The sequence below is a fragment of the Centruroides vittatus genome, unplaced genomic scaffold (assembly GCF_030686945.1).
Source record: "Centruroides vittatus isolate TY-2023 unplaced genomic scaffold, ASM3068694v2 contig_12, whole genome shotgun sequence".
NCBI lineage: Eukaryota > Metazoa > Arthropoda > Arachnida > Scorpiones > Buthidae > Centruroides > Centruroides vittatus.
The window spans coordinates 744,462-766,767 of NW_027120767.1; the positions used below are offsets into that span (position 1 = coordinate 744,462).

The 22,306-nt window shown below is 30.4% G+C and overlaps 2 protein-coding genes across 2 annotated transcripts in view; one reads left to right on the top strand and one right to left on the bottom strand.

Moving 5' to 3' along the window:
* The window catches only part of Cdc16 (cell division cycle protein 16), a 29,200-nt gene extending 10,493 nt beyond the window's left edge, over positions 1-18,707 (top strand). Inside the window, exons 3-17 of the mRNA XM_067280296.1 lie at positions 56-153; positions 1,215-1,253; positions 1,377-1,478; positions 1,555-1,714; positions 2,383-2,480; positions 2,548-2,681; positions 10,519-10,598; positions 10,680-10,729; positions 10,849-10,919; positions 11,699-11,824; positions 11,909-12,061; positions 17,806-17,931; positions 18,016-18,151; positions 18,222-18,312; positions 18,382-18,707. Of these exons, the coding sequence (XP_067136397.1) occupies positions 56-153; positions 1,215-1,253; positions 1,377-1,478; positions 1,555-1,714; positions 2,383-2,480; positions 2,548-2,681; positions 10,519-10,598; positions 10,680-10,729; positions 10,849-10,919; positions 11,699-11,824; positions 11,909-12,061; positions 17,806-17,931; positions 18,016-18,151; positions 18,222-18,312; positions 18,382-18,521 (1,604 nt within the window). The 3' untranslated portion in view covers positions 18,522-18,707. The remainder of the gene's footprint in view (positions 1-55; positions 154-1,214; positions 1,254-1,376; positions 1,479-1,554; positions 1,715-2,382; positions 2,481-2,547; positions 2,682-10,518; positions 10,599-10,679; positions 10,730-10,848; positions 10,920-11,698; positions 11,825-11,908; positions 12,062-17,805; positions 17,932-18,015; positions 18,152-18,221; positions 18,313-18,381) is intronic.
* Positions 18,708-18,736: 29 nt separating this feature from the next.
* Positions 18,737-21,543, bottom strand: LOC136983541 (protein AAR2 homolog). The gene is made up of 5 exons (XM_067280305.1): positions 21,502-21,543; positions 20,771-21,141; positions 20,564-20,698; positions 19,309-19,516; positions 18,737-19,244 (listed from the first exon to the last, which is right to left on the bottom strand). Exons 2-5 carry the CDS (start codon positions 21,069-21,071, stop codon positions 18,755-18,757), a joined length of 1,134 nt encoding a protein of 377 aa, XP_067136406.1. The 5' UTR covers positions 21,072-21,141; positions 21,502-21,543; the 3' UTR covers positions 18,737-18,754.
* Positions 21,544-22,306: the final 763 nt, after the last annotated feature.

The window sequence follows — 22,306 nt, forward strand, 5'->3', positions numbered from 1 at the left end:
CAAATTTATCAATATTATCTAATAATTTCAAATAAAAATTATTATTTAATTTCAGGAGAAACTAAAGACATTTATTGGTTGGCTCAATGTTTATATCTAACTAAACAGTTTCATAGAGCTGCTCTCTGTATTAAAAACAGAAATTTACATAAGGTAAAACACAATCTTATAAAACATTTTGCTACTCGTATTACTTCTTTAAAAATATAACTTTATGTATAAATCTATATCATATAATTGATATAATTTATTTAAATGTACTACATAATACATAAAATATTTATTTATGAAAACAAAATATATAAATATTAATCACATAGGTAACCTTTGCTTTTCCCAGTAGAACATTAACAACAACGAAAGTTTTCGAACAGCTTGACTGCTCTGCTTCAGGGGCAGCACAATATACCAAATGCTACGAAATGATAAAGATACTATAGATCAGGTCAGAGCTCCTGTAATTTACAGCATACCATCAATGGACGATAGATTTGACAAAGATTTAATTTATTTAGGAGCCATAAACAGATTTCTTAACAGCAGGATTAAAGAACACAAATATGATATTGAGAGAGAGAGAGTGAGAGACAAACAACAGTTCTATCCATATATGTCTCGGAACCAAGAACTGAAGCTAAACTGGAGCAAACAACATTAATAAAAAACTGTTGTAGTAAAGAAGAAACTAAATTTTTACGGATATTAGAGAGATTTAAAACAGCCTGAAGGAAGAGTGCATTAATATATGGGATGCAGATTCATTATTGAGTGCTTGGAAGGCTTTTTATGCTAACCAGGAGAAAAAAAAATAGTAGTAATTCAATTGAAAGATGGGGTGTTGATATAAAATGGTGAAAAATACATTAGTAGTAAAGTTTAAAGTTTGTAAATTTCAAAATAGTTTAAATTTTGAATTGAGTTTGAATGTAGAATGCTATAGAATAAGCATTCTAATATACAGATTTGTACTGACCTGAAGCAGGGCAATTGAGCTGTTTGAAAATGTTTGTTGTTGTTAATGTTCTATTGGGATAAAGCATATAAGTAATATTTCTTTAATTGGTATAAGAAAATATTACTTTTATGTGTCTCTGTTTTAAAAATTTATGTTTTGGTATGATAAAACTTGAAGTTATATATAAAATTTTAAAATATAATTAAAAATAAAGATTATTCAAAAATTTAATTCAGTTGAATTTTTATTGTTTTTACAGGTAGATCTAGGTTGTTTATATCTAGCAGCAAAATGTCATGTAAGTGTTGAGAAAATTATACAATTATGGCTATTTTAATAAATTGTTTAAACATTTTTGATTTAATTTTTCTAAAAGAATAACAAATTATTGTTAACTGTAAATTTTAAAATTATCTTTCAGTATGCTGGTAAAGAGTATCGCCAAGCTTTAGATATGTTAGAACAAACAAATTTTAGAAGTAATGACCAAAATGAATCATTGAAAGCACATGAAGAAAGAAAGGTTTTTTTTTTTATATCATTCAAAATGATTCTTTTAACAGAAATTAGTTTTTATTAATAAATTTTTTTATTTTCAGTTGGAGAGTTCAATTCTTCTACTTAAAGGTCAGTTGTATGAGGCAATGGACAATCGAGGATTAGCTGCAGATTGTTTTCGTGAAGCTTTACGTTTAGATGTTTATTGCTATGAAGCTTTTCAATCACTTGTTCAACATCAAATGCTTTCTAAAGAAGAAGGTAATTTTACGGTAAATCAAAACAATACATTACAGTGGAACCTGGTTAAATCATTTTCATTCCCCAGTTGTCTAGCATAGGGATTTACATGTTAAATCAAACTGGTTAACTCGAATTCATCGAACTGTTTAACTAGAATGGAGTTTTGATAGAACATTTTCATAAACACTCCAGAATTTTAATCTGTTAAATAAAATAATTAATGTTCCTTTATCAAATAACCTAATCAGAAACTTTCTATAAAGCACAGGACCACATACTACTAAAAGTAAACATTGTGTCGGGGCAACAGGAAAGCATGTTTTACCCTGCATACTATAACTGGATCAACTATTTCGAGAAAGCATTCCTCAGTAGCTTATTTAACTAAGCTACAAAACACTTAATCATTAGGTTAGTTTTTTTCTGGACAACATTGAGTGGTTTACATTGACACACATTCTACACAATAAGATCCACAAAATATTAATATGGCTAGCTTATTATGGGTCACCGATAAACCAATGCATGAAATTTTGATTTTTAGCCGAACCTCCATAACTCTAAACTTTTTAACACAAAGTCCAAAGTTTATTTCCTGACCAATTCAAGTGGAACAGGTTCCACTTTATTTAATGTACTGTATTTCTGAATACAGTTTTTTAATGAAAATATTTTTTTATTAACAGAAGAAGAACTTTTACAATCACTACCATTTTCCAAACACTGTGTGGAAAAAGAAGAAGCTGAATTAGTGAAATTTCTTTATCAGACTCAATTGAAAAAAGTAAGCTTTTTAATTTAATTTGTTAATTTTATAAATAAACTAAAATAATAATTATTTCATTTTTTAGTATGATCAACCATCAGAATTTGTTATTCCAAATGAGTTGAATGGCCTCAAAGATAATTTAGACTTGGCAACTGTAATGGCAGAACGTTGCTATTATAATTGTGATTATCAGCAATGCTTTTCTATAACATCCGCGTAAGTTTTTATAATTCATTTTTTTATTTGCGTAAATTAAGATGATATTTTTGTTCGGAAAATTTCTATCCATAGAATCAGTTTGATTTTTTTATAAACATTTAATGACTTTGTTAAAATTAATTAAAATAATTAAAACTATATTACAGTGTAATATGTTTCAATATAAACATTACATTTATTTTTTTCATTGAAACCATGTCTTTATTCTTATTCACAATGAAGTAATGATTTAAGACCTCAGACTATTGACATCCACAGTTATCTAAGACATAAATATATTATATATTTCTTTTATTAAATTTGCTAAGTTCTGTAATATTAGTTAAAATTAAAAACTTCCTTTACAATCAATGAAAAAATAATCCAATTAAATCAGAAGTTTTAAAAATTAGAACTGGTGATGCCACAGACATCTTTCATTCTCTATTCATCATTTCAACTTGTGGACTGTAAAGCTTATATCTACCAGAAGCAAGCTGAAAATCTACATATATGTAGATTTTCAGCTTGTAGAGTAACTTCAGTTCAATTGTAGAATTTTAAACTTAATTAACATTCAGCAATATTCTACAATTGAACTGAGATCATTAATATTTTAACTGCTTTAGCACAATGATTGGAATAAAAACATTTTTATTTTTTATTTTCCTGTACTTGTAATAACTAATAAAACAATTTGCAATAATGATTCCTAAAATACATTTTAGATGCATTAATATTAAATAAGGAAAATTACATATTTTCTTTTGTTCATTTTTGGCATTTTAGTGTTTTCTATGAAATTTGTCACCCATTTTTTAATTAATTGTTGGCTTGTCACTGGTGAACTTTTTGGCTGTTTTGCACATTTTCAGAGGCATAGCCTCTATTAACAGGTTTTCATTGCAATGGAAGACTGTTGTTCCTGGTGATTTGACATGTTGAAAATGAAGACATTTTAGTCTTTTCTACATAAGTTTTTTAAGGAAAATTACATTTTGTAAAATTACAGTAAATTTTCTTAAAACAACTTTATATTACAATTTAATAAAGTAAAATTACATTACAGATGGATACTTTATTAAATTGTAATTCTGCCAGCCCTTTTGCAAAGATATATATATATATATTTCTTATTTATCTTATTTATATATATATAAGATTGGCGTGACATCCACCCTCAAATTGAATATATATACTGTATTTTACGGACTATAAGACGCACTTTTTTCTTCGAAAAATTGTTTCCAAAATTCAGGTGCGTCTTATAGTCCGTAAAATACGGTATATATAGTCAATTTGAGGGTAGATGTCATGCCAATCTTAGGTTAACAGGAGAGAAAAACATCACAAACGCATTAAATATATATAAACACTGCTATATTTGCTAGCGCTTTTGATGTGCTATAAAACTTCGTCCTCAGGCAGATGATTTCAAATAAATGTTTTTTCGAACAAAAGTTTTTGAATTAAAATTAAAGGAATTAGTCCATTAGAACAAAACTAAAGTTAGAACAACCAAATGAAAAGAATTTAAAATGACACGCACGTGGTGAGAATGCTCATGCGCCATAATGTGTTGAGTAGGCATCAAGAATATATATTTCAAGTAGTGTATATATATATATATATATATATATATATATATATATTTTTTTTTTTTTAATTTGGTATTTTAATTAATAAAATTAACAAATAAATAAATACATGCATTTGAAACTCAGGATGGACAACATTTTTACATGAATTGAAAGAACTTTAGATGAAAGCAGACAAATATGGCAAGAACCATATTATTTGACGTTTAACACGAGATAATACACAACAGTTTGTAGGATTTTACAAATTAAAGCAATGGAAGTGAGTCTTTGGTGAAAAAGTTATGTACAACAGTTAGAGGGAGAATGGATAGAAAACCCAGGAAGAGCGATCTGTCAATATGAAATGTTCTCATGCATCTCAAACTGCAGTATTCACAATGTTCTGGCAGGCTCATGACCGACTGCTTGGTGACTTTTTCTAGCTATCACTGCTAGCAATTGTGTTTGTTCTTAAGTTTTGGACATATGTGTATTGATACCATTTATTTTCACTTTTATGTAATGATTAATATTATCTAAATTTTCACAAAAAAAAAATAAAATCAGTTAAAGCCAAAAAAATCATTTGATCTGTGAAATGATTTAAAACCTATTAAATATATATACTGATTAGGGATTGCAATCCAGCAGTGTTTTGAATCCAGCTGGATTTTTGCTGGATTGAAATCATTCCAGCTGGATCCAGCGTGGATGTATTTTTGGTGCAATAGTATTATCTGTCTATCTATCTATCCTTATGTTTTTTAAATGAAATAAAACATTTTTAAAAAATACTTAAGAAGCTTTTATTATTTAGACTGGTCACTATAAATCAGTAAAACTTCTTACACATTTAGGTAGTAAACTTTGGTTCGGTTTAACAGTTGAGATAGAGATAATTAACTTTAAATGTTTAGTTAGATTATAATTATAATGTAATCTTTAAGTTAAATAATAGCAAAGGTAATTCTACTGATTAATTTATATTAATATATTATAATAATGTAAGGACGGATAATCAGTGGCTAAGTGGCTATCAGTCTTACCAGTTTTTATATATAGGCTCTACATATTAGCCTGTAGTTATTTATAGGTATATAAAACTATGTACTGGAAGTAGAATAAGTTAAATAAACTACACCTTTATCAATCCAGCAAAATTTAATAAAATAATAACGTTTTGAATCGTTATTAACGATCTTCCTCAGTTACAAAAAATAAAACATAAAATGTGTTCGGAATAAATATGAAAATTAATGGAAAACGCCCAAACGGACAAAATATAGATAAATAAACAAAATATATAGCGGAAAAAATATATACAGGGTGTTTTTTTTAAACTGACGGTACTCAGAAACATCTGTAGAGCAATCTAACAGCCGGACTGTCGCCAAATTTGGGAGAGTGACTAAGGATGACATAGAAAAGAGATTCCGCGAAGAAAAAAAGTATTACCTAAATTTGCCGGTAGAGGAGGATTTGGCGCTGTTGTAGTGAAAAAGCTACCAGCACTTCACAGAAAAAAGGGTCATCAGTCGCTTTTTTCCACTTGCATGGCCGCCTCGCTCCCCGGATCTAATCCCATGTTACTTTTTCCTGTGGGGTTACTTAAATCCAAGGTCTATCTTGGTAGTGTCCCAAACTTGATGACTTTGAAGGACAACATTTCTCAAATCGTGATGAACATTCCTGCGGACATGTTACGTTCAGCCATAGAGAACACGGTGTTCGGGATGCAATGAGTTGTCCAGCAGGACGGTGATCACATTGAAGAAGAGAGAAGGTTATTTGCTGAGTAATTAAACTTTCGTTATTACACTGAAACCTCTGTCTGATTATTCATTCGTGTGTTTGTTAATTGCAGCTGGATTTTATGCAGATTCTTAGCCATTTCGCTACAACAGTGCCAAATCCACCCCTACCGGCAAATTTGGGTACTACGTTTTTCTTCGCGGAATCTTTTTCCCATGTTGTTCTTAGTCACTCTCCCAAATTTGACGACAGTCCGGCTGTTAGATTGCTCTACAGATGTCTCTGAGTACCGTCAGTTTAAAAAAAAACACCCTGTACAGTAATACCTCGACTTACGCTACCCTGAGTTACGCGATTTTCAAAACTCGATGATTCGTCTTTTGTTTGAGGGCTACGCAACCCTTGATTACTCACTCCCCCAAACTATTGTTCAGCTTACAGGTTCGGACGTGTCGCGCGGAATCGACGCATAGCTACAATTTATTTTGTCTTATTTATTTCTGTGTTATATCTACGGAGACTTGAGACTCTACTGTATCATCCAAATGAAGTAGAACTGATTCTTCTGCATCAAACAAGAAAAGAAAAACTCCCTCTTTAATAATGTTAACTTTACATTCCAAAGACTTCGATACAAAAATGAATATTTGTAAATTTGCAAAACTTGATCCTTTAGACCCAGTTCAGTCAGATGATCGAATGACGGTTGGAAACTTGACAGAAGGCCTCAGTTTAATTAAAAAGAGGTTACAAATTTTAGAAAATATAGACTCCAACGAAGAGCGCATTTCTTCTACTAAACGAAAAAAAAAAAAAATTATTAGCATGCTACGAGGAAATTTTGCGGGAGAAAAATCTTTGAGCCGTCAGACAAATTTGTTAGATTTTAGGCAGCCTTCTATAACAAAATAACTTCGATTTACGATTTTAATAATATAATTTGTTATACATATGTATTATCTAAAGTTTTATTAAACATTTTTTTCTAAATTGTTGTTTTCTTTAGTCTCCGGCCCCAATTAAAAATAATTTGTATGTATTTATATGCGAAGTTATACCCGGACTTACGCGAATTCAACTTACGCGGTTATTGCTCGGTCCCACCTATCGCGTAAGTTCGGGGTATTACTGTATATAAGATATAACAACGAAACCAGCATTGTCCGTTAATAACATTAATTAATGTAAAAGGATCTCCACATGGTAGACAATGAGTCCGCATCTCTATGATTCATACAAATAGTTGTCATGTGCGCCTTGCAGATTTCCGATCTCTCAAGATGTTTGACCGTTTGCCTATTCGTCGTCGTTTTTATAATTGCCGCTTGATCCCATTGGACGTTAACATCTTTCTGTCTTGCGTATGATGCCAGCGCAGTGTTGTCAAGGTTCTTACTGATTGTATATTCGTGCTCTTGAGCCTTTGTTTTAAACTACGCATTGTTGCACCCACATAAACAAGCTTGGAATTGAAACGTTGGTTGTGTAAAGGCACCGAATATATACCCGTTGTTGAATTCCGATCCTCTTTCTTTTTATCGTTTCTTAAAAGTTTGAAAACAGTGGGATTACGTCGGTATACAATACGAAAATTATCAGACCTGGCAGTACATCTATGTATCTTGTTTAAAAAAAATGGGATGTAATTAAGCACTATTCTTTTTATATTTATTCGAAACACATTTTATGTTCTATAGTTAATGTTGTATTTTTTTGTAACTGAGGAAGATTGTTAAAAGCAATTGAATACGTTATTATTTTATTAAATTTTGCTGAATTGATTAAGGTATAGTTGATTTATAAGTAATTTAATTATTAGTGTTAGTAAAGTAGTGAGTAAATAATTAGTAAGTAATTAGTAGCAGTCTAGTAGTTAGCAAAGCGGCAACGTGACAACGTAGACTTTTGCGCAATTATTTAGAAAGCTAATTGAGTATTTGCAGATTCGCAGCGCTGGATCCAGCACTTGGTGCTGGATCCAGCGCTGCGGATCCGCAAATACTCAATTAGCAGGCCAAACAGCAGGCCAAAAAATGTGCTGGATCCAGCTGGATTGCTGGATGAGGGATCCAGCAATTGCAATCCCTAATACTGATGTAGAATTTCATGAAAATTTTTTGATGAACCAATTATAATTGGAAAAATTTCTAAATAAATAGTTTTGTTTGATTTATTTCAGTTTTTTGTTTATGAATTTTTGAATAAATTTTAAATTTAGGTTTTTTAACTGCAAAATATATACGGTAGAATCTGCTTATTATAATCACTGGAATTTATCTATTCTGATTATATTAAGTGAAATAAGTAAATATGACTACAATTAATGGAAATTCTGGTTTTGGTAAATTTGCCTTTAGGAGGACATGTTAAAACAATTAAAAATTATGTAATTTGAAGATTTATTAATTATGATTATTAATCAATAACTTATTTATTGGTATTGTTTGCCTTCTACAGGCTTTAGCCACTATTGTATAATTGAGATAATGAGTATCAACAATTTTAACTACTGTATTGTCAGCAAATAATGATTACAAAAGTGAGTTTTTATAAGTACAGTCAAACCTGTTTTTATGCGGGGGATAGGGACCGCATTAAAAAAACGCATTAAAAAAAATCTCACGAAACTTCACGAATGGCTGTAAATAATAGTTTTCGCAACACAATTAAAAAATAATTTTTTTTATGCGGTCAACAGGGACCGCATAAAAAAAGTCTCACATAGAAAATAACTCAAAACCGTACGAAATAGAATTTATTGACAACAGATGTCAGCACTTGACTGCATCGTCTGGTCTATCGTCTGTTTTACATATTTTTGTCCAGGTGGTGTTTTGTTGACTTAAAAAGTAAATTATTTCATTTTTCGCATATTCATGCAATAATATTACTATAATAAGTGCATTTATGCTATAATAAGTTTATTTAGCTATAATAAGTCAACGTGAGACATGACGAATCGCACGAGACTAGTCGCCAACTATACCGCACAAATTAAAAATTCGCATTAAAAAAATCGCACAAATAAAAATCGCACATAAAAAGAGCGCATAAAAACAGGTTTGACTGTATATTATAACTCATATATTTTGGTACCTGCTAAATTTCAAACATTTAACATTTAACACACTGGTTAAGGCTGATACTAATTGTGTGTTATGAGTCACATATTAAACATGGAAAAGGAGAAAAGATGCCTATTTATATGAATAAAATGATAACTACAAGTGAATTCTTACAGTAAGTCTGGGTCTGTTGTATAATAATTGGTTTTCAATTATTTAAAAATTTAAATGATATATTAAATACAGTCAAATCCTTCTATAGCAATATTTAGCAGAAGAATCCTTGTAGAGGGATTATTGTTATAGTGAAAATTTTAAAAAGTATTGTTTTTCTTTGTTTATGCCAACTGATAAAAATTAATTACAATATACTTTACTGTATTATTATCATTACAAAGAAAGGAAAATACTATGTATTTTACAAGTATAGTAAAAAATACATCTCAAAACAGATTTATCTTAGTAGAGGATAGTATCAATCAGAAGTTTTATGCTAAGGTAATATGAATTGCAAAGGGAGTATTTCTTATTGTTATATCTATAATTGCTGTATTGAGATTTGTATGTATATAAATTTATACAAATTATTATCATAATAATATGCTATATTTATTAATTACAGTAGACCTCCGTATAGCATGGTAGATACGTTCCGTGTTGTACGAGTCACTTAGATTTTACAAATACATGGTCTGGGCACTTGTGCAGTTTAGGGGTACAGCTGTTTGAAAGGTTTCTTCCATAAAATTAATCGATTCTAGACTAATTTGACTCAAACATTTCCAAAACACGTATAATTTTTTGGGAATAATCCATATAAACTATGCTATAAACAAAAAGTACTTACTGAGTGTGCACCGTTCGAAGACGCCATTGCTTAAGCTTGTTTTCGTCGCGGAGTGGCTCATCGAATGGCGGATGCGTGTTTCCTGATTAGTTATTCTTTCTGCAAAAAATTCGCTGAACTCTGGAGACGTCATTAATAGAAATATAATTTTTATTGCCGTTGAGTAATAATTGTTTTTTACTATGTTCGCTACTCGTTTAAACTCAACGGTTTGTGCAATGTCCACTATTGGTCCAGATTCGACCAATCTTGTCGAAACATGAGTTGGCCATGACAATCTGACTCATTCTTTTACCATGTTATACGAGCCTCTTTTAGCGTGTTATACGAACACAGTCGCAATTTTTCCACCGTGTTATACGAATCCGTCTTATATGAACCCGTGTTATAAGGGGGTCTACTGTATAACTCATGCCATATATATATGGCTTGATTTTCCATATATGTAACAATTGTCATAAAACAAAAGAAATAATTACAAATATTTTTAAAGTATATATTTTTGTATTTTCTCCTTTTAGATTTTTAAGAATTGTTTTAAATTTATAAGAAACAGTTTTAGAAATTTTTGGATTATTTAACAATATTTCTAATAAATAAAATTTTGACAGTATTCTTAATAGAGATCCATATCATAATCAGTGTTTACCAATTCATATATCATGTTTAATGGAATTAAAAAAATCAAATGGTAATTATTAATTTTATTAAGATTTTATTTGAAATTTATATTAAAACAAATTTCTAATTAATTTTTTTCCGAATGTTTTAGCTCTGTTTTACCTGGCACATAAATTAGTTGATTTGTATCCCGAAGGAGCCGTACGTATTTTTTAAATTACAATTTATAGATATTTATTTTTTCTGCTTTACTATAAATTTAGAATTATATATTTACATTGGATACGAACATCTTAGTAATAATTTCAAAATTTCTACAGATTGCTTGGTTTGCTGTTGGTTGTTATTACCTCCTTATTAACAAAACTGATACAGCTAGAAGATATCTTAGGTAAGTTTTTAAAAATAATTATTATTAAAAAAAATCAGATATATTTGTATAATTTTTTTTATTCAAATAATTACTAAAAATAGAGGCAATATTTGTCAGACATCTCTTTAGTTTACAAATTATATTTCTAATTAATTACAGAAAGCAAATTAAATATGATTTCTTATATTAACAAATAATGTTTCTAAAATATTCGTTACTTTATGCATTTTTAGTGGCATTTTTAAATTATGTAGATAATCAAGATTGTATTTTAACCCAATTTCCAATTTAATTAGAATGTTATCTATTTACATGCTTTAATTGACATCTAAATACATTAATGTTCTTTCAATTTAAAATAGATTCTTTGTAATTTTAGAGAGAATTTTTATCTAAAACTGTCTGACAAAGAGATGAATGATGATGATAATCTTCATCAGTGAACATAATCGGTACGCCAGCTGTATGGCCAAGTTAGTTAAGGCATCAGCCTGTCGCTCTGGGCGTCTGGGATCAAATCTGAGTGGAGAATCCCAGTTGGGTAGTCTGTCCCAAATATATTCAGTCCCATTCTTCACCATCCAGCCTATCCCATTATGAGTCTGGCCAAACTCATGATGGACATGATGATTTTAATTCTGGCCTTTTATGGATTTTTTTCAATTGTGTTAGATCCACAGTCTCTTTTAAAATATTTCATTTTCAAAATATTAAAACGTTAAACACATTAATTTTTTCATAAATTAAATATATGATTATTAGTGTGAATACAGATGAAATATGCAAATATTTTCCAGTAAAGCTACAACTCTTGATTGTGTATTTGGACCGGCTTGGTTGATGTATGGGCATTCTTTTGCCGTAGAAAATGAACACGATCAAGCTATGGCAGCATATTTTAAAGCTTCACAATTAATGAAAGGGTCAGTATTTATATTTTATTATACTTTCAGTAACTTTATAAAAAATTCTTATAAATATTAAAATAAGATTTTTTATGAATTTAGGTGCCATCTTCCTCTGTTATATATTGGTTTAGAATATGGACTTACTAACAATACAAAATTGGCCGAGCGATTTTTCAATCAGGCATTAACTATTGCCCCAGAAGATCCCTTTGTTCTTCATGAACTTGGTGTTGTAGCATTTCAGAGTCAAGAGTAAGTAAAATAATAATCTTCTCTTAAATCAATATAAGAAGAAAATTTTTCTTCTTTCTTGAGAAAATAAACAAACAATTTATTTCATTATACCTATGTTAAAGACGAGAATATTGGCCTTATATGCCTGATAAAATATAAAATGGTTTAACATGGAAATAAGTTTTATTGGTTTTTTTCCAATAAAGACATCTATCTGAATATAATGTAATGTATATTTTTTGAGCATCCATACTGCACTTATGCCAATCCTCGTACCAGGTCACTTTTTTTCCTTCAAAGTCACTTTTGATCAGCATATCTGAGGCGCAAGATTATGCTGCACCCAGATTGCAGTAGCATTTTTTTGTTTTTTTAGGTGAAACTTTTTATTTTGATATTTGTTTACAATGTAATACAGTAGAACTCTTATTTGAATTGCAGTTATCTACTGTTATCAAGAAAGCTAAGTGTCAACTTTTGTGATGAAACGTATTTGACAATAACAAATAAATTAGTTTAAAAGATTATGTGCTGGTGTACTCTATTACAATCAGTAAATAATGTAAAGTAGCCACATGTAGAAAAAAGACCATGTTTTGAAGATAGCTTAGTATCTTTAAACAGAAATCCAAATATCTTAAATTTTCTGCATATCCATATGTCTGTCAGTCCCAATTAATGAGTTATACTGTATTGCTCTTATCTATCATATAAAATATTATTATTGCATTTGTTGCAATTATTGTGCATTTTTACTTTGCTTTGCTGCTTAATTTGTTCCTTTTTTTCATGTGCTGTTTAGCATTGGTGATTGTTATTAATGGTAATTGATAGTTGAGTTCAGTGAACAAGAGTAATTGTGATAAAGTACTTTTGATGTTGTTTTTCTTATATTAAAGATGCCAAACTGTCATTTTAACAGTGATTATTGGCTTGGTAAAGTTCACTGTTGTCGTCACCTTATCTCCAGGCAGAGGATTGGTGATCATATAGCATTTTGCAAAGTATGTGATTCACAAACACTGCCAAAGGATTTCAGGCATTGTCTGAATATGCTGAGAGAGAAAAACAAAAAAATTCTGAAATGAAGTTGGAACCAGACCCCATCCAGATTGTAACTGAAGGACAGAGAATACTGTTTAGTTATGATGCAATATATCTATACAGTTTTTAGGACAAATTGATGCTATTTCACTGCTTAAATAGCAATGTTTATATATGTTACAGCCAAAACCCGTTTTTAGTTAGAATGCATTTTAACTAGTTGAAACTAGTTTATACTGGATGTCTTTTGTTAAAACCTGTTTTGTCTAGTTAAAACTAGTTTTAACGCAAATTCATTTTTGACTAGCAGTAAATTCTAGTTATAACAAAGACATCCAGTATAAGCTAGTTTCAACTAGTTAAAATGCATTCTAACTAAAAACTGGTTTTGACTGCAACATATAGAGTATTATATAGATATTATAAGTTACACTTACATGTTGTGGCGTTACGAACGTTAACTATTTTGGATGAGTTCACAAGCACTATACTCTTTCCTATGATTATTATATTTGTTATGGAACATATAGAGTGATTCAGGGTAAGATGGTAAGCGGGGGAAGATGCCTACTTTTTGATATTTTCAAACGGTGACGTCAGATATTGTCATGTGTTTGTATGATGAATCGTTGGGCCAGTATTGAGTGTGGAAAGCTATAGTTGGCTACCGTTACCTCATTTTCTACATCCGAGAAGAATAAAAGCAAGATAAGAACGAAGTTTTTGTTGTGAAATGTTTCTAGAATCATTTTAAAACTAAAAGTTAAAATAGAATTTATTAAAAATTGCAAAAAACAGTTAGTGTGTGATGTAGTTATTAAGGTTCTAAAGTTTCCATTGTAAGCTACCGCCGATCCCAATCGGACACGCTAGAACACGTGACTCCGCCAGGCATCTTATCCCGACAAATGGGAAAGGTGCCACATTTTTCTTGGGGTAACATGCCTATATTTTGTTAATTGAATTCCAATATGCCTATTTTTAATAAACTTTTGTTTTCTCGTTTTATTGCAGGATATGCATAGAAATTATATAAGGACTTCTCAAAAAGGTTTTAGGACCGAAAAGAGCTTTCAGCTAGCTATAGAGCACGTTAGAACGGGCAGAAACTTAACAATACTTATACTGTGCTGTTATACTTACTATGAAGTACTTTGTACTACATATGCAATAAATTAAATTTGGTTAAGATATTCGAAAATTAATTTTATGCAATTATTGTATATTTGTTATCTTACCCTAATATCATTTGGCATCTCACCCGGATACTTGGGGTGAGATGCCTAAAATGCCAGACAGTAAAAAGTCGTCATTGCAAACACAATATACAATTATTTTTCATATACTTCAAAGTTTTATTTGAAAAACATGTTCAAGAATATGATATTTTTGTTAGAGGTCTCCAAAACCCAAATTAACGTTATAATTTCCTTCATAAGCAAAATGTTAGGCATCTTCTCCCGAATCACTATACATAACTTTATTTATTTCTCCCAAACATATTTATGTAGCTAAAATTAGTTTTGACAAATGTTAAAAGTTAAAACTAGTTTTATCTAAAATCAAAACATGTACAGCAGTAAATTAACTAGACAAAATGGGTTTTGTCTAGTTAAAACTAGAATTTACTGCTAGTCAAAAATGAATTTGAGTTAAAACTAGTTTTAACTAGGCAAAACGGATTTTAACAAAGACATCCAGTATAAACTAGTTTCAACTAGTTAAAACGCGTTCTAACTAAAAACGGGTTTTGACTGTAACATATACAAATGTCCATAGTAATGCATGACAACAATTCAATGTCACACAGTACTATAAATATTTGTATATTTGATTTTTTTCTTTTGGTGCCTTCAAACATTAGTTGGTTGCCTGGTTTTGATTTAACTGGCCAAATGCCATGGTTGAGGATGTTCTCGTTTTATAAAATAGTTTTTTCAATCATCATTTAGATATTCTTCATTATTAGTCTGCTTTTAGTCATTTTTTAAGTTTATAAACTGGAGTATGAGTCCTGTTATACAACCTGCAATATAATATGTGATGTTACGAAATGCAATATCTTCCAATTAAAAAAAATATTTCCGACTTTTTTCCTATGCAATCAAATTCAAGTTTTTGTAAAACTGATCTTCAAATTAATGATGGAAAGTGATAAAACTATTCTAATAATGGAAAGATAGATTTAAAATATCTTATAACAAAGACAAAGGTGTAAATACTGATTATCAGAGGTTGGTTTGATTCTATAAAGGTTTTGTTATCAGAATATTATGACAATTGATTGATAAATAAGGTCTCTATTTTTATAAAATTGTTAAGAGATAGAATAATGTGATTAAACTTATATGTTTTTTACTAGTTTTTAAGACTAATTTTTTCTGTGTAATCATGAGATTCCTCCTGTAAATGCAAACCCTCTTTGCGTAATTTATCTGATACTAGTAGCCCGGGACATCCCCTAGTGGGCGTTTTAGCAGTATTACAAATTTCTATGAGGCATGTTTAATGCACTTAATATATGAAAGTTGTGTGCGCTTAATTTTTAAAAGTTTGATGCACTTAATCTTCTATATATATAACCCATTCAACAGGTGTCCGTCCTTCCTTCCATCCGTCCGTCCGTTCGTGCCATGAAAGGTTTCTATCATTATATTAAAATATTAGCTTAACTATTTCACTTATCGTTTTATCGTAGTGGTTCAAATCTATCCGGTTTTTCGTTATTCGCCCCCTAGTGAACATTACAGGCATTCCGTGACAGTAATAAATTCCTATTACAAATATACTGAATTATTTATATTGTTATATTGACCAAATAATAATGTATTGGCCAAATGAAGAATAATAATTTATATTGTTAATTTAAATAATAATTAAAATTGTTAATTTAATTTGAATGTTTGAAATATGACACACGATAGGGGCGCCTCTAGTGTCGGTTATCAAACGGTTACGGGACAGACGGACGGAAGGAAGGACGGACACCTGTTGAATGGGTTATATATATATAGATTTTAGCCCAAAGCTTGAAACTTTTGAAAGTCATTTTCCAAATCTGTTCTAGCTGCTATTAACAGTTTTACTGCTGCCTGGGTCCATTTTGCTGCAAGCAAATATTTTAAATTAATTTTCAAGATCTGTTACTTTGGTAAATATTTGAAATCATGAATACACATCACAATTATCTTTACTTTTATTATGCATGTTTTTGAAGGATATGGAGAGCTGACCACAACGGGGTAATCTTGTAGGTCGGTGTGATTGTTTTTAGAATGTGGAGAACAAATTCTCATTATTGATGACAGTGTCCTAGAATTTCATTCTACTTGCATGCAAGTTATCAATTAATGGTTTTTCAGATTAAATGCACTTACCGAAAGTTCCATTATTTTCAGAAAATACTTTCTATAACTTTGTCTCCAATTAACAATGTCTGTGCTTTCATGCGAGTCTAGGTCAGCTGCACCGAATGATGTCTGAAATTCCTTAAAATAAGTTTTGGCATTGGTTGCTGTTCATGATGAAAATATGAAGCATTTACTAGTTTTAAAACAAAATTATACTCAGTAAATAATTACTTTCATTCACAAGATCTTTAACAAGCAATAGTGATAAATTATAAAGGTACACAAAACAATGTGTACCTTTATAATTTATAATGTGCTGTGAGTAGAAACATATATAATGGTTTTGCTGAAAGTTTTGACATGTGTGTTATTTTATATAATGCTAATTATTATATTACTTGATATCTAAAATCAAGATACAAATGAGATAACTAAGAAATTCAGTTTACATATCTGACATACAAAGACAATTACGCCCGTCAAACTCTTTCAGATAGACAAAAGTTAAAAATATGTTTATTTTTACCTGTTCGAAAACTGTCATAAGTTCTTTCATCCATATTTAAAAGAAAATTTTGATCTAGTTCAATCAAAACCTTCAAACATGGTGCCGTTATACTTCGCTCGTTGTCTTAGCAAAAAACGATAGTTCTCCTCAGCCTCGCTAATGAAATTTTGTAAGTGTTTTGAGACACCTGCAAGCGAGCTAAAATATGGAACGAGTTTTATCACTGTGCTGACGTCTCACTGAATAATGGAAAACATTGTTTGCATCCAACAAAGAGTTGACTTTTCAACATTGTCTTAATTTTAGAACTAAATGATATCAGTTCTGGGCTGTAAGGAGTGCAGAATAATCTATGACTTCAAGTATATTATTTTTTTTTTTTTTTTGTTATACAATACTATGCGAGAAAAACTTCTTTCTGGTCTTAACTCTATCAATGTCTCAAGTTTATCAGAGCATTATCATATTAATTACATTCTTTTGAAAAAGTTTGCAAGTGTTCTAAATCCTTAGGATTAAATAAAATCTTATTGCCTTTTTTTCCAAATTACATTTAGTGTTTAAAAGTAGTTTGAGTTTCATCAAAGATACAGTACTTCATTTCAGTGTTTTAATATTCTAAGCAGCATCAGTGAGGTATAGATACTTTTAGTAAAGCAATAGAACCAGTAGCACCCTGATTCTCTGAAATAAAGATGCTAATGTGATGTTTTGGATGGATGTAATATGTAAAAATTTTCTAATCATATGATGATCTGTATTTTTAAGGATTTCAAATACTTTAAATTACTTACAAGAATATAATTTGCTCAGTTTTATTTGTCTTTAAAAAAAAATTTATGCATTTGCAATTTTTTCAGTTATACCAATGCAGAAAAATATTTTAGAGAAGCACTTGAAAAAGTACAGACTAGTGGACAAACAGTTCTTCCAGAAAAATGGGAACCACTATTGAATAATTTAGGTCATACTTGTCGAAAAATCAAGTATATAATTGTTTTTTCAAATTAAGATATTAAAAATCAAAGTTCTGTTTATAATGCACACTTTTTTGTTCAAATTATTTTCAGGAAATATGAAGAAGCATTAGAGTTTCATCAACAGGCTCTAGTTCTAGCACCTCAAAATCCGTCTTCGTTATCGGCGATCGGTTATGTTCACAGCTTAATGAAAAACTGGGCCCTCGCCGTTGAATATTTTCATAAAGTATTTTTAATGTGTTTTTATTTTTAGACTTCTTGGAATCTTATTTAAAACTTTTAAAATTCACTTTCAGGCTTTGGGATTACAAAAAGATGATACTTTCTCGACTAGCATGTTAACTTATGTGATAGAAAATCTTATGAATGTAATTACTCCATGTGAAGGTAAGTAGCAATATGAAAACTTGGCTAATTGAATATTCGTTTAAATTGTTTTACGTTTATCTTACTTAGATGTGCCCGAAGAACTTCCTTCGTACGAATTTGCTCTTCTAAGTCATTCTGTTCGAGACGAGAGCGGACACGGGGAAGGCCCCAGCGAAACTAGTATGTCCATATCCATAGAAGTCGAAATGGAGGAGACAGATCAATGAAAGAAAAAAATCTGAATTGTTATAAAGGCCAACAAAACTGTTCAAATAATTTTAACTGGAATATTTATTTATGAAACTGTAATCATGGCAATAGGTTTACCTAGCATTTTTGTATGTTGAATTTTACACTAAGATATGAATTCGATACGTTTTTCGTTGATTAAAAGTAAAAATTTTACAATAATACATCATTATGGTATCAATATACACAAAAATGAATTGTGACAAAGCATTTATTGACTAGTTTCTACTATAACTGGTGCACAGTCATCTGGCTCGCTCTCAAAATCCCACTTAAAAATCTTTGTTAGGCTCTCTTTGAATTTCCTACCACGGGAACGTAAGGCTTCGTCGGCAGTACTGTTTTCTAAATTTGAGAAAAAGATTTGAAAAGTGGTGGTGAGGAAATTATTACTCGATACTATATCTACAAAGAAGTCTTTGGGTATTTCTTTCAGTTGAAAATGAATAATAACAATAAAACTGAGATACAGTTCTCCGTATAGTTCCAAAGCAGTGTCACTATTACATAATATACTAACTAACTTTTGCCATTGTTCAAACGCTTCGTACACGTGTCCGACCAAAAAACACACAAACGACAGTTGCAGTTCTGCTAAAATATCTTCAGGTTTCTCATATGTTAAAAGAACTTGCTCTAGTAAATATGTAGAGTCCATATTATGTTTAGTAATTTCACTAGGAGAAGCTTTTTCTGGATGTCTATAAATAAATATGACACTAAATTACACTGTAATTTTAGGAATTTATTCCAAAGTATACTTACTTTTTTAAAGGAATTTTAGTAAATCTAAGCATTGTGCCAGGAACCAGTTTTAATTCTGGAAGATTATCTTCTGTCTTTGAAGTAGTTGCTGCCATTTGATCAGTTTCCATTTCTGGATTATGTTTGGACATTAAAAATGTTTCGGGAACAAACTGTGATACGGAACAGACTATCCCAGATTCCGGCTCCATGCTTTTCAGAACAGGTTCTAAAAAAATAATATTTGTTTATAAAGATTGGTATAATTAACATATATAAACTATTAAAAAAAAACCTCTTATCTGTATAACTTTAAAAAGTCTACATTTATTACCCAAAGTCTAAATTGAAAAAAATTGGAAGCTTTTAAGATGGAAACTCTAATTATCACATGATAATCTAGTATTGTGGAATAGTTCAAATATTCTATCTGTTGAGTAAATTTAATCTGAAAAATGGCAGAGCATATCTTTATCTGAAATAACTGGGACAGGACAATTTCAGATAACTGACTGTACTTGGTAGAGAAAGATAAAAGGATTAAAGTAAAAATATTAATTTGAATTCTAGTACAATAGTTAAAAAAAAGACTAAGGCTAAATTTAAAACGTAATGAAAAACTATTAAAAACAAGCACTAGTCTTTCTTCGTAACCTACAGTGTACTGATGAAATTTTACTATTACTTTTTACTATTTAATAACTTTGAATTCAAAGTACAGTACTCATAAAAATTATTACAGTTCGTTTTTCAAAAGGAGTGACTTATTTTGGTTTATTTATAATTCCCTGGCTTGCTTTATCATCAAGAGTTGACAAATCTGCTTAAGGTTACATGTAAGTGTCATTTCTAATGCATCAAATGCTTCAGTGTGTAGGCAAAATGAAGCATTTGATGCATTAAAAACATAGGTTTTATTTATTATGGTACAAATAGAAAAGCATAATTAGTGCTGATAACAAAATAACTTGACACCAGGTCTACAGAAGATTGCTGGCAATCATTGTGTAAAAACTTCATAATTTCTGGAATTAGTATTCTATGTAACCAATTTTTCAACACTATAATCAACACTCTACTGTAATTCAAACTCATTGGCAACTGTCAGATTGGTTATTTCATTTGGCAGAACATTTAGATTCTAATTATTGACTATTGGGTGGTTTCCAAAACAATAAAGATCCAACAGCTCTCATTTTTCCATCTATGTGACTTATATTGAATTCTATACCTGAATAAAAACAATCAGTGTAAAAGAACAAACAGTTAAAATTACCTGTAATGTAACTAGTTAGAGCAACCCAATTTCTCCACATCTTGTAAGGATATGCACCGAGAAACCGATCCATATCTTTCAAATTTGAACGAAATCTTTCCGTTTCTTCACTATTTACAATCTCTTCGCTCATGGCTATTAAAAACACACAAAATATAAAAAATACACAAAAAATCACAGGCCGGCCATTACTAAAATAAAACCTACTTTCATCAAACTTATTCCACTTCCTAACCAATACTTCTTTAGGGGAAAACACATGAAAGAAGCCGGTGCGAGGCGCGGACTGTCCATATTTACTCACTCCGCTGTAGTAGATGAAATGCAAACCCGGCGGTATCATTTTAACTCCTCTGAACTTATCCGCAACATAGAAAACACTCATGTCTATACCGAATTCGGTTCCAGGCGGTACATCTAGAAAGATAAACGTCGCTCCCTCTTCGAATAACTTCTTCCCAAGATCTGGATCAATCTCTGCAGATTTCGACTTTGATTTTGATGACATAATTGCAATTTAATGTGAAAGATGATGATACTTCAAGAGTTGAAGAGTTACGGTGACATATTAAAATGACCTAAAAATAATAATAATTATCTGAGTTTTTAGAATAATTTTTATGATTTTATTCAATTGCTAACTAAAGGAAAAAATGTTTGTTTATAAATCAGTAAAATTGCAGTTCTGAATGAGGAGTTTCGACCCCCACGTGTACAACTAAACGAGTTACATGGAGGGGGTTCACTAGTTTTTGAACCCGTAGACGAGTCACGTGTACCATCGGTTCCTTTGTTTTACTCCTATTGTCATGATCTACAACTCTTATAAGGTCTTAACTGCCTTATTCAGAGCTGCAATTCAGCCCCAAAAAGTATATTTTATTTGTATTTTTCTCATCAGTTTATAAACTAATAAATTTTAACTGAATTATCTCTACCTTGACGTTAACACAGCCACCGCGTTTCCAATGACATCTCCGTCGCAAGATGGCGACGTAAAGCATGTTGCCAGCTGAAAAACAAATCCGAAATAAGAATTGATAAATGATAATTTAAAATATATTTTTTTCTTTACTTTTAATTAATTTAGTATTAATTAAATTCAAATTGTAAAATTAGTAAATTATTTTCGGGGAGCGTCGACTTCTAATGTATTAAACCAATCCGAATTAAATAGACCGCGGAAACAAAATTGGTAACCCAATTATTCTATAAAAAGTTATAAAATTCGCGTACGGTCACGTGACGTGACCCCGGTTAACGAACTATCACGTGACCGATAGGACCATTAAGGGTGTGTTCACTCTTCCGTTCTCTTTTTGCCGTTCTCTTCGACGGCTAAAAATGTAAACTTACGGTTACAATTGCCGATAGAAATTAAATAGGGGAAATAGAAAACATTTACGAGAATACGAATTAAGGATTTAGGTGTAAATGGTGAAGTCTAATAGAACAAAAAGCGGTGTTAATCGCGCATATTGGATCATTTATAACAGTTCCTGCCACAATAATGGACTTCGGAAAGTGTCGCTACTCGAACGTGAAAACAAAACGCTCATTGGTATTATAGATTACAAAGAACAAACTTTCACCGATTAATGATCTGTATAAACTAAATCAATTAGAAAATATTATTTTAACGTTAGACGCCATGTTTTTTTTAGTCATAGAGCATAACTAGTTAATTAAACTAGTTAATAGAAGTTCAGTACTGCAGTGCTAGTACGTCCTTTAACATACAAT

Excerpts from the sequence above, each read along its gene's own strand:
- LOC136983541 (XM_067280305.1), bottom strand. The coding sequence starts at position 21,071 with ATGTCATCAAAATCAAAGTCGAAATCTGCAGAGATTGATCCAGATCTT. Across the intron at positions 20,699-20,770 it reads GTGGAATAAGTTTGATGAAA|CCATGAGCGAAGAGATTGTA; the intron begins GTAGGTTTTATT and ends TGTTTTTAATAG. Across the intron at positions 19,245-19,308 it reads ACTAAAATTCCTTTAAAAAA|ACATCCAGAAAAAGCTTCTC; the intron begins GTAAGTATACTT and ends ATTTATTTATAG.